Source organism: Chionomys nivalis, chromosome 8 (genome assembly GCF_950005125.1).
Source record: "Chionomys nivalis chromosome 8, mChiNiv1.1, whole genome shotgun sequence".
Taxonomy (NCBI): domain Eukaryota; kingdom Metazoa; phylum Chordata; class Mammalia; order Rodentia; family Cricetidae; genus Chionomys; species Chionomys nivalis.
The window spans coordinates 43,853,774-43,873,470 of NC_080093.1; the positions used below are offsets into that span (position 1 = coordinate 43,853,774).

Below are 19,697 nucleotides of genomic sequence, written 5' to 3' on the forward strand. Positions count from 1 at the left end.
TCCTTATTAGGAATACATACTACAAGAAACAAGACAAGATTGTTTCTCTCCCAAAGTTCTCAGGTTGTATCTGTATATAAAAAACAGAAGTCTGTATGGAAACTCATGAAAATAATAGTTAATCAATCTGGATGGTTATCTTTGAATTTTTCCTCCCCTTACTTGAAGGCCCACAGCTGATTTTCAGGTTAGTTTAAAGGGCTGCATGTGTTAACAATGTCTACCATTTAGAAAATAAATAGCTTCTAATGGATAAAACTATGCAATATGTCCCTTGGTGTGCCACATTGGGATTTCAGAGGCTAGTGCATAGAGATGTAGAGAAAATTATAGACACCCACAGACCTCTGGAGAGGTCCCCCAGAGTGAATCTGAAGATCGTCATCCTGTCTTCTTAGGGAAGAGTAATTAACAGGTCTTGGAGACCAAACTGGTTTTTGTTTCTTAGAAGGTAATTTTTTAAAAAGTGGATAAATAAAAACACAAAATCTGTACATATTAATGAGATACCATGCAATGTCTCTATATATGGTGTATATTATAAAAGTTAAGAATACCATTTCTTCATAATAAAAACTTTCAAAATTACCCCTTCTAGCATTTTTTTACATTTCTTCTGGTCTTTCCTAAAACATAATACATTATTGTTATCTATAATGAACCTTGTGCCCAATAGTACATCTCAGCTTCTAGTTCCCAGGTAACTGCACCTTGATATAATATATATTGATCATTGACCATTCTTTTCTGTCTTGTCCCTTACAATACTCTACAGAATTTTGTGAATTATATTTCACAAAATTGTCTAATTATTTCTACTAACAATTGGCCAAATTTTTATTTTTTTATTACATGGATGTGTTACTTATTTGACTATTTGCTTATTTGTATTGTTTAAATATAGAAACCAAAATAAAATGCAAAAATCAGTTCTCTTCCCACATGTAGGTTCTGGATTTGAACACAGATTATCATGCTTGGAAACAAGTTTCCCTACCCACTGAGCCATCTCACCAGTGCCTATTTATTAATTATGTAGTATTGAGTTTTATAATTTTATTTTTTATCTGGAAATCAAAATTGGGTATACAACTTTGTCTCTTTTTTTCTATTTTATAAATGTTTCCTATTGTTGTATTCATTATTTTATTTACCTAGCATAATTTTTCTGCCTTGAGACAGAAAATCATATTTATTCTTTGTTTCTACTTTTCAATGTTTTCTGTGTGGTCATCTGCAAAGCAAAGCAAGAAGAACAATCCTCCAACCATTGTAATGCAATGTCTCCAAGTGTCTCCCTTTTGTATCTTCATAGTAAGTGTCTTTCATTTAAGTCATCCATTTATATTGAAGATAATCTTGTATCTAGCAAGGTGGGGTGTATGTAGCTTACATTTTTATGTTTTGGTTCCTAGATAATATTTATTGAAGACAGTTCCTTGTTTCAGTGTATTATCTTAGAAAATTTTCAAAAATTATTTAGCTATGTATATATGGTTTCATTTCTATAATCTCTGTTTTATTAATCTTTGACACAGATCCAATATTTTCATAGTAAATACTTTTTATAATGTATTTAACTTAATTGATTTAATTTATAAATACCTTGTTAAGGAATTTTTATCTACACTCATCAGAGATATTGAGCTGCCACTTTCCCTTTCTTTGTTCCCTCTCTTAGTTTCATTTTCTGTTGCTGTAATAGAATGTCCTTACAAAGTAACATGGCGGACAATGAGGGCTGATGAGAGGCCAAGGACAATGGCACTGGGTTTTGATCCTACTTCATGTTCTGGCTTTGTGCAGCCTAGCCAGTTTGGATGCTCACCTTCCTAGACCTGGATGGAGCGGGGAGGACCTTGGACTTTCCACAGGGCAGGGAACCCTGACTACTCTTCGGACTGGAGAGGGAGGGGGAGAGGAGTGGAGGGAGGGAGAGAGAAGGGGGAGGAGGGGGAGGGAAATGGGAGGCTGGGAGGTGGCGGAAATTTTTTTTCAATAAAAAAAAGATGCCTTGCATAATACAGACATAAGCTTCATTAGTAAACAGTTGATCACTTATAGAGTAAAAAAATGAAGGATTAAATCTTAAAATGTTTTTATTAGCCATGTAAAAATTTCCCCATGATATATACTTTATTGGTCTTCCCGCAGGGCAGAGAATTTGGACTGCTCTTCAGTATCGAAAGGGAGGGGGAATGGAGTGGGGGGAGGAGAAGAGGAGTGGGAATAGGGGGAGGGGAGTGGGGAGAGAGGAGTGGGGGGAGGGGGCAATATGTGGGAGGAGGGGGAGGGAAATGGGAAACGGGGAGCAGGTGGAAATTTTAATTAAAAAAAGAATAAAAATAAATAAATAAATAAAAAGAAAAAAACTCTTATGAGAGAGAGCTTTGGGAAACAATTACAACTGTACTGATCCTGAGCACAGGAACATGGTGTTACATGATCTGAATCCACCCACATTTAGAGACAGGACCTGTCGTATTCATGATCTTCTTATAAAATCCTGACTAGGCTTCTCTTGGGATGATTTGAAAATCAACATTCTCTATCAAATATGTTTTAACCTTTAATTTATCTCTGTTACATTATTCAACTTTCAGTAAAATATTGCTAACACTAAGAATTCTACAATTTTCTCCTTAAGTAATAGAATAGACAATGGTCTATAGAGTACTTACTACATGTGTGTTGTTGGACTTCCCTGACAACAGCCTCATTTGGGAAGAGGAATTATGATGTTAAGCTTGTCAGGGTATCATTCAGAGTAATTTACCCTTATTTTAAATTCATGGAATTTAAACTATAGTCAATGGGTTTAATAAATGCTCAGATTTAAAGAATGTTTCATAGAGTTTTCAAGTTAATACCATGAAGCACAGAATATTATAGCAACTCTTTCACCATTTGTTATTAAATACTTCTAGTTACTCGTTGTACTGACTTCTTTGACAAAAATGTGGAAGGGAAATATTTTACTAATGATCAAGAAACACGTTGAAAATGTAAAATGCCACATAAATGCTAAATTATTCCTGACATAAGGAACTAGACAATGCCTGCTGTCCTGACAATAAATGCCAGAAAACAATATTACTTCTGGAAAGCAATAAATAAATAAATAAATAAATAAATAAATAAATAAATAAAACGCTTAAATAAAGAAGAAAATAAAATATAATTAAATGAAATTACCCTTTTTCTTTTTCTCTCTAGCCCTTCTTATATACCGCAAATAAAATGAATCAATGATCTCAACATAAAATCAGTTATACTTAGCCTGCTAGAACAGAAATTGGAGATTAATCTTGAACTTATTTGCTCAGGAGAGTTTCCTGAACAGCACAAAGTGGTGCAAGCACTAATGCCAGCAGTTAATAAGTGCAAATTCATGAAACTGAAAAGTTTCTGCAAGACAAAGGATACTTTCTGAAAAAGCAGCAGCCTACAGAATAGGAATATCTTTTTATCAGTTCTACATCTGATAGAGGACTGATGCCCAAAATATATAAAATAATCTATTTTAAGACGAAGTAGAGATCTAAACAAGGAATTCTTAATATAGGAAACTCAGCTGTCTGAGAAGCAAATATAGGTTTAATATTCTTGCTTATCATGTAAATGAAAATCAAAACTCATCAAAGTTCTATCTCATATCTGTTAGAATGACTAAGATTAATAATACAATTGGCAGTTTATATTGATAAGGATGTAGAATAAGATAAACCCTTACCTATTGTTCATGGAAGTGCAATGTACAGCCACTAGGAAAATCAATGTTGCAGTTCCTGAGAAAGATGAGAATTGGTCTATCTCAGGACACAGCTCTATCACACTTGGGCATAAACCCAAAGGATGCTTCTTCCTGCCCCAAGGACAATTTCTCAATCATGCTCTTTGCTACTCTGTTAATAATAGCAAAAAATGGAAACAACAAAAGAAAGCCAAAGATGTCCCTCAACAAAAGAAATCTAAAGAAAATGTACATTTACAAAATAGTGTCCTACATAGATTTCAAATAAAAATACATCATATTTGTAATGAGGTCTTTAAACCATTTAGACTTAAGTTTTGTGCATGGTGATAGATATGGATCTATTTTCATTCTTCTACAGGTTGACATCCAGTTATGCCAGCACCATTTCTTAAAGATGTTTTCTTTCTTCCATTCTATAATTTTATCTCCTTTGTCAAAAATCAGGTGTTCATAGGTTTGTGGATTAATATCCGGGTCTTTGATTTGATTCCATTGGTTAACATCTCTGTCTTTGTGCCATTACCAAGCTGTTTTCAATACTGTAGCTCTGTAATAGAGTTTGAAGTCAGTGATAGTAATGCCTCCAGAAGTTCCTTTATTGTATAAGATTGTTTTCGCTATCCTGGGTTTTTTTGTTTTTCCATATAAAGTTGATTATTGTTCTCTCAAGGTCTGTGAAGAATTTTGTTGGGATTTTGATGGGGATTGCATTGAATCTATAGATTGCTTTTGGTAGAATTGCCATTTTTACTATGTTGATCCTCCCAATCCAAGAGCATGGGAGATCCTTCCATTTTCTAGTATCTTCTTCAATTTCTTTCTTCAAAGACTTAAAGTTCTTGTCAAATAGATTTTTCACTTCCTTGGTTAGAGTTACCCCAAGATACTTTATGCTCTTTGTAGCTATCGTGAAAGGTGATGGGTTTTTTTTTGTTTTTGTTTTTGTTTTTTTTTTTTTTTTTGATTTTCCTCTCTGTTTATTTGTTCTTTGTGTATAGGAGGGCAACTGATTTTTCGGAGTTGATCTTGTATCCTGCCACATTACTAAAGGTGTTTATCAGCTGTAGGAGTTCTTTGGTAGAGTTTTGGGGGTTACTTATGTACCCATATCATCTGCAAATAAGGAAAGTTTGACTTCTTCCTTTTCAATTCAAATCTTCTTGATCTCCTTATGTTGTCTTATTGCTATTTCTAGAACTTCAAGCACTATATTGAAGAGGTATGGAGAGAGTGGACAGCCTTGTCTTGTTCCTGATTTTAGTGAAATGGCTTTGAGTTTCTCTCCATTTAATTTGATGTTAGCTGTCGGCTTGTTGTATATTGCTTTTATTATATTTAGGAATGAACTTTGTATCCCTAATCTCTCCAAGACCTTTATCATAAAGGGGTGTTGAATTTTGTCAAATGCTTTTACATCATCTAATGAAATGATCATATGGTTTTTCTTTCAGTTTATTTATATGATAGATTACATTGATAGACTTTCATATGTTGAACCAATCCTGCATCTCTGGGATGAAGCCTACTTCATCATAATGTATAATTTTTTTGATGTGTTCTTGGATTCGGTTTGCCATTATTTTAATTGAGAATTTTTGCATCGATGTTCATGAGTGAGAATGGTCTGTAATTCTCTTTCTTGGTTGAGTCTTTGTGTGGTTTTGGTATCAGGGTAACTGTAGCTTCATGAAAAGAGTTTGGCAATGACTCTTCTGTTTCTATTTTGTGAAACACATTAAGGAATATAGGTATTAGCTCTTCTTGGAAGTTCTGGTAGAATTCTGCATTGAAACCATCTAGTCCAGAGCTTTTTTTGGTAGGGAGATTTCTGATGACAGCTTCTAATTCCTTGCGACTTACAGGTCTAAATTGTTCACTTGGTCTTGATTTAATTTGGGATTATGGTACTTATCTAAAAAAAATGTTCATTTCTTTCACATTTTCTAATTTTGTGGCATACAGGCTTTTGTAGTAAGATCTACTGATTGTCTGAATTTCCTCTGTGTCTGTGGTTATGTCCCCCTTTTCATTTCTGATCTTGTTAATTTCTGTGTTCTCTCTCTGCCCTTTGATTAGTTTGGATAGGGGTTTGTCAATCTTGTTGATCTTTTCCAAGAACCAGCTTTTTTTGTTTCACTGATTCTTTGGATTGTTTTTCTGTGTTTCTATTTTATTGATTTCAGCTCTCAGTTTGATTATTTCCAGTCTTCTACTCCTCCTGGGTGAATCTGCTTCTTTTTTTCTAGAGCTTTCAGGTGTGCTGTTAAGTCTCTAATGTGTGTTTTCTCCACTTTCTTTATGTGGGCACTTAGTGCTATGAACTTTCCTCTTAACACTGCTTTCATAGTGTCCCATAGGTTTGGGTATGTTGTGTCTTTATTTTCATTTAATTCCAGGAGGACTTTAATTTTTTTTCTTTATTTCTTCCTTGACCCAGGGATGGTTCAGTAGTTGACTGTTCAATTTCCATGAGTTTGTAGGCTTTCTAGGCTTAGAATTGTTGAATTCTAACTTTATTCCATAGTGATCCAATATACACAAGTGGTTACTACAATTTCTTTGTATCTATGTATGTTTGCTTTGTTACCAATTATGTGATCAATTTTTGAGAGGGTTCCATGAGATGCTGAGAAAAAGGTATATTCCTTTCTGTTTGGGTGGAATGTTCTATAGATATCTGTTAAGTTGATTTGGTTCATTACATCTGTTAGCTCTCTTATTTTTCTGTTAAGTTTCTGTCGGTTGACCTGTCCATTGGTGAGAGAGGAATGTTGAAATCTCCTACTCTTAGAGTGTGGGGTTTTATGGGTGCTTTGAGTTCTTGTAATGTTTCTTTTACATATGTGGGTGCTTTTATATTATGGGCATAGATATTCAGGATTGTGACTTCCTCCTGATAAATTGTTCCTGTTTTGAGTATAAAGTTTCCTTGTCTGTCTCTTCTGATTGAGTTTAGTTTGAAATCAATTTTATTAGATATTAGTATAGCCACACCCACTTGTTTCTTTGGTCCAATTGATTGGAAAACCTTTTCCCAACCCTTTACTCTGAGGTAGTCTGTCTTTGATTTTGAGGTGTGTTTCTTGTAAACAGCAGAATATTAGATCCTGTTTTCGTATTCATTCTCTTAACCTGTGTCTTTTTATAGGTGAATTGAGTCCATTGATAATAAGTGATATTAATGACCAGTGGTTGTTAACTCTGGTTATTTTTTCTGGTGGTAGTGTTTGTGTGTTTCCCTTCTTTGAGTTGTGCTGGTGGAGGGTTGTCAGATGCTTGCGTTATTATCTTTGCTACATATGGCTTTAATTTCCCTACCTATCCTTATTATTTGAATCCCCCTTTAATTTGTTTTACCTGAGATAAGGTTTCATTCACTAGAAGTTGAATATTTATTTCCTGAAGAAGGCCAATCTAAATGCAAAAAAGTTGATATAGTTATTGTTTCATTTATGCCTGTATCTAGTAAAACTTCAATTACATTGCCATTTATTCAAATTTTTAGCTTTGGTTCTTGATCATTTATCAACTTTTTAAATTCTGAATTAGAAACAATAACAACAAATCACTCTATAGCAGAGTATTCAAAACAACCTACAAAGCATCTTGTTGCATAACAGAACAGAATATAAGTTCGTGAATATATGCACATTAATTAGCAAAATTAACTTCAGAAAAGATAAAAAATAGAGAAGTCAAGTTAGTAATGAAAAACATTCAAATAAAAACAATTCCAGAGATAGGGAATATTAGTGCTAAATTCTTCCAATACATAGCTCATAATAATATCTGAGTTGAAAGGAAAAGATAAGCTAATGATTTGCATTAGATTCTTAGGGCTGCTGCAACAAAACACAGCAAACATGGAAACATCTTAGCTCACATCCTGAAAGGTATATTTTAATGGGCGTAACAAACACAGTCAATTTGACAGTAAAGATTAACTATCACACTGTACCAGAAAGAGAAATAATTGAGTATATCAATAATGGTAAAATTATTTGACAAATCAACTAAAAAAATTATAATTATGCTATTAAATATAATATTCCTTGATTCCCAGGACAAAATGATATCCAGATACGTGAATAAGAACTCAGATCTTGAACTAGTATGTTTAAAATACAACACAGTACATCAGAAGATCTGACAAGAATGAATTTTAATATTGTATGTCACAAAAAATGTAATGTTGTAACCATAATGATTATTTTTCCTTTAGAAAAGTTTTCATGAATGCACTCTTGACTTCTTTGTTTCTCAGGCTGTAAACTAGAGGATTTAGCATAGGGATGATCATTGTGTAGAACACAGATACAATTTTGTCAGTGTCCATTGCATGTTTAGAGCTGGGCTGCAAATACATGAAGATAATAGTTCCATAGAAAATAGAAACTGCAGTGAAGTGGGAGGCACAGGTGGAAAGAGCCTTCTGGTACCCTGCTCCTGAATGCATCTTTAATATCGTTATAATAATTATAGTGTAGGACACTAATATTATTGTGAGAGCAAAAAAGATAGTGAAGCTGGCTAGACAAATAAGAAACAACTCATTAACATGTCTATCAGAGCAAGAGAGAGCCATGACTGCAGGCATATCGCAGAAAAAATGATGAACCACACGGAAACTACAAAAGGAAAGACTGAATGTGTTTCCAGTATAGATACAGGCACTCAAAAAGCCACAGGCATAGCACCCTGCAATCAGCCTTATACAAAATCCTGTAGTCATGTTACTGGCATAGTGTAGGGGTTTGCACACTGCTGCATAGCGATCATAGGCCATTGAGGCCAACAGATAATTTTCCACAGTAGCAAAAGCTGCAAAAGAAAACATCTGAGCAGCACAGTTATTGTAAGACATGATTTTGTCTCCTACTAGGAGACCAGCCATAACTTTGGGAGTGATAGCTGAAGAGTAACCAAGATCAACAAGAGAAAGATTACCCAGGAAAAAATACATGGGAGTGTGAAGCCGAGAGTCTAAGAGAATCAGCAGGAACATTCCCAAGTTTCCCACCAAGGTGAAGGTGTAGATGATGAAGAAGGTGACAAAGAGGGGAAGCTGAAGGCCTTGGGCATCGGTGAGTCCTGTGAGGAAGAACTGTGTTACTTCTGTCATGTTCTTCATCATTATCATCTGACTGCTTATGAATGCTCTCTGAAAATTAGAAAGAAAAATAATACAGTAATACATGAAATTGATAAGTATAAACATAAGATATAGAAATTCATTGTGCTAACAATTTCTTTGAAAATTTTTTTTACAAAAGTCAGGCTTTAACTGCCTATTTAATGTGTTACCTACAAATTTAACCTCGTTCTATTAAATATCAAGAGATCTGATGAAGAATACATTCAATATAAAAGTGGTGTCCATCAGTGTGCAAAGAGTGAAAGACCTTGGAGCACCTTATCCTAAATGGGATGTCCCAAGCAAAACTCCTCCTTACAGTGCTCAAAGAATTATGTAGAAGAGGGTGTGGAAAGATTGTAAGAGTTAGAGAGAATGTATGACTCCAAGGAAACAGTGTCTTCCAGATTCAGTGGCACTGATATACATATCAACTGACAGAGGCTAAATCAGCATGCATAAATTCAAGTCACATAGGCCTCAATATGGAGAGGGGAAAGTAGACACAGGCTACAACTTGTAACCAAGTAGCTATCTGTAAGTGATGCACACTGGCGAAGATAAAATCATATATTTCAAACAGTCTTATTGAGTATTTCAACCACACTCCAGAACAGTTACCATAAATAGGAGTAGTTGACCCTTACAAAAGGAACTCCACGGGTTTGTAAAATTTTTGTTAATTAGGGGATAAATTTAGCATTTTTGTCCTTTTGGGTTTTTGTTTAGTTGTTTTGGTTTACCCTTTGCATGTTTTTTTAGAGGAAGAGAGAAATGAAGAAAACATAAAGTTGGCGGGGGGGGGAGGTAATGATGGATCCAGAAGGAGTTAAGGGGAGAGAAAAAGATGATCAAAATATATTGCATGAAAAATTTAAATTAGATAGAAAAATGGTTTGCCCATAAGTAAACTAGTTCTTAAACAATTAAATAAATAGACAACAAATATATCTTTCAGTTCACTTCTAAGCTCAATAAAGCTTTTCAAATTCCACATTTGCCCCTGCCAAGAACTGTTTTCAACAGTTATATCGTATTCACTGTCTCCTCTCAATGATATGAATTTTAAAACAATGATAAAACAAAGGATCTCTCTGATAATTTATTCAGGGTCATTTTAACATTTAAACAAGGATCATAACCTTTTCTTCATTACATATATGTATTATGTTGTCTGTTTATTTTACAGCCTTCTATGATAGATAAACATATTTTAAAAATACATCATCAACTTATCTGTCAGTATTATTTCTCTCAGTTTTAACCTTAACTTAGGACAGCATATGAGGACATTAAGTAAATTACCTATGGTGAAAATTTCTGTAGGCATATCTCAATTGCGACTTGTTTGTGGAAACAATGGAAAACAATATTTTCACGTTTCAGTAAGTCACAGTTGGTACATTTGTCCCTGAATTACAGAACTAAACTTCTTACTGTATATTCATCAATAACAGCTATCTTCAAAATGAAAATTTATTCACACAGCTCACTCAGTCTGACATTAAGTAACCAAAGGAATGTAGCCTAAATGTGATTACAGGAACATTCTCTCTTAGTTGCAATCAAAATATTCTCAGTCCTCTGCAGAAAAAAATAAAAAAGAATTAGATTTAGCATGTATTAATGTGCTCATTGACCATAATTTATCTCTTCTTCATCGGTAACATCACATTTGCCACATATTTTACAGATTCTAGCTGTCAGGCTAATTAAGAGGCATAAGTGAAGATCTCAAGACAAAGTTAACAATCTAAAAGTATATCAACCTAAAGCTTATCTTTGAATTTCAAAGTATAAGAGTGTAATATTTGTCTTTGTGTATTTTATCTCACCATGGTTGAGGGTCCTAGTTAATCCTCTGGTCCGAAGGCTTCATGGTTAATTATTACCACTGAAATAAAAACATTGAACAACTAAGTAAAATGTGAACTTCTTTCCTTCAAAACCATGGCATAAAATTGTATTTGTGATTCAGAAACTCCTGTATGCAGATCTGGAACAAATTATATAGACCTAGCAAGCACTGGAGACTTCCCTCAGGAGTGTACCTTCAGTTTCTGCCCCGACATTGTGGGGAAAAAGGATTAAATGACCCATGGGAATCACATTGGTAACTTTAATGTGAACACATTTTTTGCATTAATATTATTAATTGGTTTTGAAATTGAAGATTTATAATGGCTCTTTATGCTCATTTGCAGACATTCTATAAAATATTTCAAGAAATAGCATTATATTCTTAATGGACATTTTATTTTGTTTTTATAGAAAATAGAGTCTTCTCTCATGCAATACATCCTGACCCAATTTCTACTACACTTTAAAACTGTGTCAAATTAATGTGCTTTTTGTTAGAGCATTTTGATACTTTGTTTTTGTTGGTTCTCCTCCATAGTCCATTATTTTATCTCACCGAGGTTGTATTTTTCTATTAAATGTCAATGGTGTAATAATTTCTGGTGGATTTTTCAACATTCATAACTACATGGAGTTAATTTCAAACAACAAATGTCTCCTTTCTGACTGTCTTTCTGATATCTGTCTACATACACACACACACACACGCACAAACACATATTGACACATACACACATACACCCTAACTCCACACTTTTTATTTCTTTAATTTTGGCATGACAACCATTGATATAACCAAGAAGATTAATATGCAAATGAGGTATGATTCAATAGATAAATAGAAATAAAAATTTAAATAAACTGTAGTATAAAATATATATATATATATATATTTAATTTTCATTAGGATGCAAGTTACTAGAATTTATAGTTCAATTGCCAAGGTAAGTTTTACTTGCCCCATCCGTTCAGAGACACTGCTCTGTTTCCAATCAATGTTCAGTTTTTTTATTGATTTTTATTGAGATCTAAATTTTTCTGTTCCCCTCCCTGCCTTTCCCCTCCCCCTTTAGCCCACCCCAAGGTCCTCATGTTCCCAATTTATTCAGGAGATCTTGTCTTTTCTACTTCCCATGTAGATTAGATCTATGTAAGTCTCAGTATGCTCATTGTTGTCTAAATTCTCTGGGATTATGGTTTGTAGGCTGTTTTTCTTTGCTTTATGTTTAACACTACCTTTGGATGAGTACATGTGATAATTGTCTTTCTGTGTCTGTGTTATCTCACTCAAAATAATGTTTTCTAGCTCCATCCATTTTCCTACAAAATTCAAGGTGTCATTATTTGTTCCTGCTGTGTAGTACTCTATTGTGTAAACATACCAAATTTTCCTTATTCATTCTTCAGTTGAGGGGCATTTAGGTTGTTCCCAGATTCTGGCTATGACAAACAAAGTTGCCATGAACACAGCTGAGCACATGTCCTTGTGGCACGATTGAGCATCCTTTGGATATATACCCAAAAGTGGTATTACTGGGTCTTGAGAAAGGTTGTTTCCTAATTTTCTGAGAAATCATCACACTGACATCCAAAAGGGCCATACCAGCTTGCATTCCCACCAGCAATGCAGACGTGTTCCCTTTACCCTACAACCTCTCCAGTATAAGTTATCATCAGATTTTTGATCTTGGCCATTCTTACAGGTTTAAGATGGAATCTCAGAGTTGTTTTGATTTGCATTTCTCTGATGACTAAGGATGTTGAACATTTCCTTAAGTGTCTTTCAGCCATTCTAGATTCCTCTGTTGAGAGTTCTCTGTTTAGGTTTGTACTCCATTTTTTACTTGATTATGTGTTCTTTTGATGACCAATTTCTTGAGTTCTTTGTATATTTTAGAGATCAGACCTTTGTCTGATGTGGGATTAGTGAAGATCTTTCCCATTCTGTAGGCTATCATTATGTTTTTTTGACCATATCCTTTGCTTTACAGAAGCTTCTAAGTTTCTGAAGGTACCATTTATTAATTGTTTCTCTCAGTGTCTGTGCTGCTGTTAGGAATCCATAAAAACACTAAGCTAAAATAAGAATCATAACACACACACACATATAGGCAACGTAGCACCAGCTCTTGCAGGTTCTGTGATTGTTGCTTTAGTCTTTTTAACCCGCTATGAGTTCTACATTTAAACATGTGGGCTGGGTTCTCCTGGTATCTTAGAAATATCTGATTCTTAGAATACTTCCTCTTCCTCTTTCACAGAGTTCCCACAGCTCTAACTCAGGAGGACTTAGGAAGATCTACAATTTGGGTTCTCTCTCTAACTCTTTCAATCTTTTGATCTGCTCCCATCAGCTTCAGGCAGAAGCCTCTTTGATGACAAGTAGGCTAGGCACCTATCTATGAGAATATAATTAGTAGTCTTTTTATTGATTTTTTAATGTCTCTCTGGGTCTATCCAGGTCTCTGGGATATCCAGCCTCCTGTTCCTGGCTCCAGGCCATCTCAAAAATGGGCTTGCTTTCATGGTATAGGCCTCAAGATAGATCTGTCACTGACTGGCCACGCCCATAAGCTCTGTACCTGTCTTGCCCTATCACATCTTTCAGGCAAGGATAGATAATAATTTGAAGGCTTTGTTGCTGGGTTTGTGCTCCTTTCCCAATTCTGGAATCATTCCCTCATTAGAGAGGATGGCTGGATCAGGCTTTGATTACTCCATTATTTGGAATCCTCACTATGATTACCCTTATAGAACTCTGAGAATTTTCTATTGGACTAGGTTTCCATATACCCCCCCAAATGTCCTCAAATTCTAGTCATTTCCCTTCATGCTCTGTCACTCCATCCCTCCACACATCTTATTCCTCTTTTTTGCATTCACACCCACCCCTGTTCACTCACAAAATCTGTTCTATTTTCCCATTCCAAGGAGATCAATGTCTGACACTTAGAGTACTATTTGTTACTTAGCATGTCTGGGTCTGTAGCATATGATTGTTTAACATGATTATCATTGAAGTAATAGGTGATGTCTATTTATAAATGAACACATATAATGTTTATATTTCTGGGTCTTAGTTTCCTCCATCATGATGATTGTTTTTAGTTCCATCCACTTCCCTGATAATTTCATGATTTCACCATTTTTGACAGCTGAGTAATATTCCACTGTGTAAATATACCACATCTTTATCCATTCATTGATTGTTTTCAGGTTCTGGATATTTCAAATAACTGCTATGTATATAACTGAGCAAGTGTCCTTGTGGTATGCTGATATAACAGAAAAATGTTGAATAAAATGTTTGAATGTGATAATATTGTCAATTAGCATTTTCATAAGCTGGCCTTAAGTTATCATAGACTGTTGAGTAACATTTCTGTTCAGCCCAGTCCCACAGTCATTCAGTCCCAAAGAAAACACACAGAGGTCTACATTAATCATAATCTGGTTGGCCTTAATAGGCTTAATAGACCCAGGCTTATTATTAACTCTTATAACTTATATTAGCCCATAATTCTTCTTTGTGTTATCCATGTGCCTTGGTACCTTTATCAGTGAAGCATCTTCATCTTGCTTCCTCTACAGCTGAGTCTTGAATATAGACTCACTCTTTCCTCATCCCAGAATTCTGTTCTTGTTATCCTGCCTCTACTTCCTGCATGGTCACCCCACCTATACGTACTGCCTGTTTACTGGCTTATCAGAGTTTTATTAAAATACAAGTAACAAATCTTTACAATGTACAAGACCATAGTCCCACAGCAATAGACATACTATTTATGTTTCACTCTTCTAAGGAAGATGTTAACTTTTTCACAAACAGCACACTATTACTGAGCTAAAAAAGCCAAGTCAAGTTCTTGAAGCCAATGTAGAGTAGGAAAATATGATTCAGTGTAGAATTAAGATGAAAGGAATGAATCCAGGTGTTTTGTAACCCAAAACATTACAATCAAAGCTTTAAAAATTATCTTGACTTTAATACAATCTTTGTGAATGCATTCTTTACCTCCTTATTCCTTAAGCTGTATACCAAAGGGTTCAACATAGGAATGACCATGGTGTAGAAAATAGATGCTATTTTGTCTGTGTCCATGGAGTGACTGGAGCTGGGCTGCAGGTACATGAATATGAGTGTCCCATAGAAAATGGAGACAGCTGTGAAATGGGAGGTACAAGTGGAGAGAGCTTTGCGATATCCTGCAACAGAGTTCATCTTCAGAATGTTTATAAAAATGAACATGTAGGATATTAAGATAAGTATAAGAGCAAAAAAAATATTAAAGCTGGCTAAATAAATAAGAACCAGCTCATTGACATGTTGGTCAGAGCAGGATACAATCATGACTGCTAGAACATCACAGAAAAAATGGTGGACCACATTAGATTCACAGAAAGAGAGACTTAATGCATCCACAGTATAGATGGAAGCATTCAGGATACCACAGATATAACAGCCAATGATGAGACATGTACACACACTAGTTGTCATGGTGGTGGCATAGTGTAGGGGCTTACACACTGCTACATAGCGGTCATAGGCCATTGAGACCAAAAAGTAGTTCTCCAAATCAGCAAAGGTTGCAAAAAAGAACATCTGCGAGGCACAGGCATTGTAGGACATGATCTTGTCTCCTGTAAGGAATCCAGCTATGACCTTTGGAGTGACTGTTGATGAATAACAAAAGTCTACAAAGGACAAGTTGCAGAGAAAAATGTACATGGGGGTGTGAAGCCGAGAGTCCAAAAGAATCAACAGAAACATCCCCAGGTTCCCAACCAGCGTGATGGTGTAGATGAGGAGGAAAATGATGAGGAGGGGAAGCTGCAAATTTGGGTCATTTGTGATTCCCATGAGGATAAACTGTGTCACTCCTGTCCTGTTCTCCATCAATGATATCTGTTAATCAACAGAAGGCCTGAAACAATTAAATAGAATATAATAAGAGATTGGAGAGCAGTCAAATTTACTTTCTTTCTATTCCAAAAGGCTTAGCACCTAACTGACAGATTATGACTGTCTATAACTCCAGTACCAAGGGATCTAAAATGATCTTCTCACCTCTGCATGTAGGAGGCAAACATTGTGCACAAACATATATGAAGGAAAATAATGCATATACATAGAATTCAATCCTTAAGTTTTGTTCCAAGATTTACTTATATATGTATCTTTATGTACATGAGTGCTCTGTCTTCATGCACAGGAGAAAAGGGCATAAGTGATTGGTGAAAACTAAACACAGGACCTCTCAGAGAGGAGGCAGTGTTCTTAATAGCTAAGCCATCTATCTGCTCCTAAGTTAATGTTTAATTTTTTTTAACAATCTGTGAGAATGGAGTAATGAAGGAATTGGAATCTGTGGAACTTCATTGATTTTCTACTAAAAATCAAAAGTGCATAAATATTTTAACTATGTATAGACTATTTAGTAACTGTGTTGAAATGGTTTGTTTAATATATCTATGTGCCAGTTAATATTTCCTGGGTCTATAAAACTAAGACTACTGTGCTTCCCTGCCAAAATGTACTATAGAAGCAGTCTGCTTCCTGCACTAAATTATTGATAAATTATTATATCCATGTAAATTGTGAGACACAAAAGAGGTAAAATTTTTCATATTTAAATAACCTAATTATCATTTTCTCTTCTAAATCCAAGGAAACTATTTGCCCATTGTAACCTTATGATCTAAAATAATTAATTTTAATTGTAATAAAGAATTATTTTTTATGTTTAATCAGAGTGAACTGAGTGGCATAATGTGTAGTAATTTCATCGTGTTCACTATTTACCTGTTCTCATTAAAGATTAAAGAAGTTATTAATACCTAACTGTAGAATGTGTCTACTGAATATTTGAGTTATGAATGAAATAATGAGCTTTAAACATTTTAAGTCTTCTTTCCACACACATTGTAATGCTTTTAATACAGCACATCGAGATATATTAAATACACTAGAAGCAAGAAGTTATGATTAGCTCAAGGACAGCTTTATCTCGAATCAATATTGCTAAATGCTGTACATACTAGATTTGTTGGGCATACATATATGCTGAGAGAATGTTCCACCTCAGAAGCCGTTTGTAATGAAGAAATATTGCTAACAAAAACTCAGAGAGTTCAAGTTCTTTGAAGAGGCACATACTGAGATCATCTAATGACTACCTAGAAAGCACCTAGCCCCTCTAAACACTATATAGTTATCTACAAAATGAAGACATTAATGAGGTCTACTTGGGGTGTTATTGGGAAAATAAAGTAGTATAACAAAGGAAAAAAATGCTTGTTGTTAAGGACAGTTTGGTGAGTACTACTGCCCTTGTTATCATAACTTTTCTACATATGGGCCGCTAGGATGGTCTGTGCCTTGTTATTAATCTCAGTTTGATTTTATTCTTAGAATATTAGTGTTCGTCTTGTGATCTCATGTGCATCATTGTTTTCAAACGTTTAATTTTTATAATTCACAATTTTAAATAAAATATTTCTCTTTTCTTAATTTTTAGCCGTTCTTTTCTCAAGATATCATCCCTCAGCAAGAACAGAGATCCTGGGTCCCACGTTCCTTGATTCTGGACTTTCTTTATCTCATAGACATAGTGTTCTTATAGTCTAATGATACTTAAACTATGTTTGACTTGTAATATTTAGAAAGATATGAACTCTAACTCTTATTTCCTATCATTATTTTCTTGATCCTTTGGTCATTTAATTATATATGTATTCACTGAAAAAATTTAGTTGTCAGTCTTACCTTATGTAGTAACTGTCATCATTTGTTATATTATCTACAAAAGGTGTGCTTGTCTGTGTGTGTGTGTGTGTGTGTGTGTGTGTGTGTAAAGTAGAACAGGAAGTATTATTTCCTTCTTCATTAGTAGGAAAATTTTAAATGTATGAAGTTGTATGGTAATCTCAATATTATAAGTAGTATCAGAAACACTCACGGTACAACAGTTACAAATTTCTTTCAAAAGTAAGATTGACCTCATGGCATGAGGGTTGGAATGTGGTTGAGTGAATTCTTTTATTTCTAACCCTTCACCAGTGAACAGAAAAATTATTTTATTTAGTAATATATTATTTGTATTTTAAAAAATAATCTTGCCTGAAGATCAGAGTCAAAGTTAAAGCCACTAGAGGTAAGGCAATGGTGACACTCACCTTTAATCCCAAGATTGAGGAGACAGAAGATGGATCTATTTAAGTTCAAGGCCACCCTGGGATACACAAAATCGATGAAAAAAAATCCAGGTGGTGGTGGCCTACACGTTTAAGTCCAGTACTAGTGAGTCAGACACCTTTAATCCCAGCACTAGAGAAGATATGAAAGAGAGGACAGATAGCCTTAGTCTGGTCACTCTGTGATTGCCCAGCTTTGGCAGAGGTAAGACATCTCTAGAGGCTTGGCTGCTTACTTTTCTGGTCTTCAGGCAAAATTTATATATTAAAATATAAATATTATACTATTACAATTCTATTTTCTGGGTTTGTTTTTGTGATTTCTTTTATCTCCAAATAAATCAAACATATAGTGAACAAAATAAAGTTACAGGAACCAAATTGCATTTTATATTCTTTGAGAAGAATAACATTATATGAATCATTAAATCACCTGTGATATTTTGACATTTATACATAGACTCAGAATTACAAAAATAGTTTTAGAATAACTCTTAGCCTTTAACCTGTTTCAGCTCTCAAATTTTTTTTAAACATCTGTTCTCAATAAACTCATAGTTGGTGTGCACATCCCACTTACTTTCTGGGAATTATATTTTACAGTAGTATTTTTATGAAATGAAGGCAGCCAGTTTTAAGTAGAAGAATATTTTGCAGACTCATTCTAAAATTTTAAAAACTCACTGTACAATATTTCACAAACCCTTTTCCAGGAGCTTGCTCTTAGAAAGTGATCAGTTTTCAACTCATCTAAAGCAAAAGGGAAGGACAGAACTTATACCAGATTAAGTTCTGAATTCACCATGCAGTCCTCCTCTCCCCTTGGCAGAATCACTTACCTCCTTATGAGGAATACATACTACTTCAAAACTATACAAGATTACTTCTCTCCCATTGTTCATAGGTTGTGTATGTATACAAAAAACTGAACTCTCTAAAGAGACCCATGAAGAACTTGCCAAATACAGTCAATAGGATATTGTCTCTGACTGTTTTACCTCAGCTTGCTTGATAACCTGTTGATAATCTTCAGATTAGCTAGAAAAGTTGTATTTTTAACAATGAGTGCATGCGTTAACAATAACTGCCATTCAGAAAATAAATGGCATCTAATGGTAATGGCATGCAGCTTTTCCTCTAGTGTGCCACATTGGAACTTCAGAGGCTAGTGCATTGCGATGTAGGGGAAAATACAGATACTCAGAGAACTCTGGAGAGTTCCCAGAGAGTTTATCTCAAGATCATCACCCAGTCTTCTTAGGGAAAAAGCAATTAATCAGCCTTGGGGAGCAAACTAATTTCTGTTTCTTAGTTTAATTTACTTCTTAATGGGCAAATGAAAAAACAAAAGTCATAAATATTAATGAGATACCTTACAATGTTTCTATGTGCAATGCTATTGGAAAATTCAAGTTGAGTTAAGAATGCCTGTCTTCTCAAACACTATTTCTTTGTGGTAAAAAAAAAAAAAATTCTGAATCCTTCCTTCTAGAATTTTCCTTTTATTTCTTTCTACATTTTATTTTCATTCATTCTAGTATTTCCAAAAGCATAATACATTGTTGCTATCTATAGTAAGGCTTGTGCCCAATAGTGTATCTCAGGTTCTTGTTTCTAACTAACTGTACTTTCCTTTAATATTCAATGACCTTTGATGAATCTTTTACATGCTATCCCTTATAGTACTCTACAGGATAGTGTGTGTCACATTTTACAAATATGTCTACTTATTTCTAGCGACCAATAATTAAA

The 19,697-nt window shown here is 34.5% G+C and overlaps 2 protein-coding genes across 3 annotated transcripts; both read right to left on the bottom strand.

Moving 5' to 3' along the window:
- Positions 1 to 5,441: 5,441 nt before the first annotated feature.
- Positions 5,442 to 8,897, bottom strand: LOC130879565 (olfactory receptor 5B3-like). Its single transcript, XM_057778214.1, has 2 exons — positions 7,992 to 8,897; positions 5,442 to 5,471 (listed from the first exon to the last, which is right to left on the bottom strand). Exons 1-2 carry the CDS (start codon positions 8,895 to 8,897, stop codon positions 5,442 to 5,444), a joined length of 936 nt encoding a protein of 311 aa, XP_057634197.1.
- Positions 8,898 to 14,248: 5,351 nt separating this feature from the next.
- Positions 14,249 to 15,651, bottom strand: LOC130879564 (olfactory receptor 5B3-like). 2 transcript variants are annotated; one of them, XM_057778212.1, is made up of 2 exons: positions 14,743 to 15,648; positions 14,249 to 14,254 (listed from the first exon to the last, which is right to left on the bottom strand). In XM_057778212.1, the coding sequence occupies exons 1-2, from the start codon at positions 15,646 to 15,648 to the stop codon at positions 14,249 to 14,251; spliced, it is 912 nt and encodes a 303-aa protein (XP_057634195.1). The 2 variants fall into 2 exon arrangements, with proteins under 2 accessions (XP_057634195.1, XP_057634196.1); XM_057778213.1 differs by lacking the exon at positions 14,249 to 14,254 and having other exon boundaries at positions 14,725 to 15,651.
- Positions 15,652 to 19,697: the final 4,046 nt, after the last annotated feature.

What these genes read in the sequence shown, in the direction of transcription:
- LOC130879564 (XM_057778213.1), bottom strand. Translation starts at nt 15,648, where the DNA reads ATGGAGAACAGGACAGGAGTGACACAGTTTATCCTCATGGGAATCACA.
- LOC130879565 (XM_057778214.1), bottom strand. Translation starts at nt 8,897, where the DNA reads ATGATAATGATGAAGAACATGACAGAAGTAACACAGTTCTTCCTCACA. An exon ending in AAGAAGTCAAGAGTGCATTC is followed by an intron (nt 5,472 to 7,991) that starts ATGAAAACTTTT and finishes CAAAATAGAAAC; the next exon opens with AGAAGAGTCATTGCCAAACT.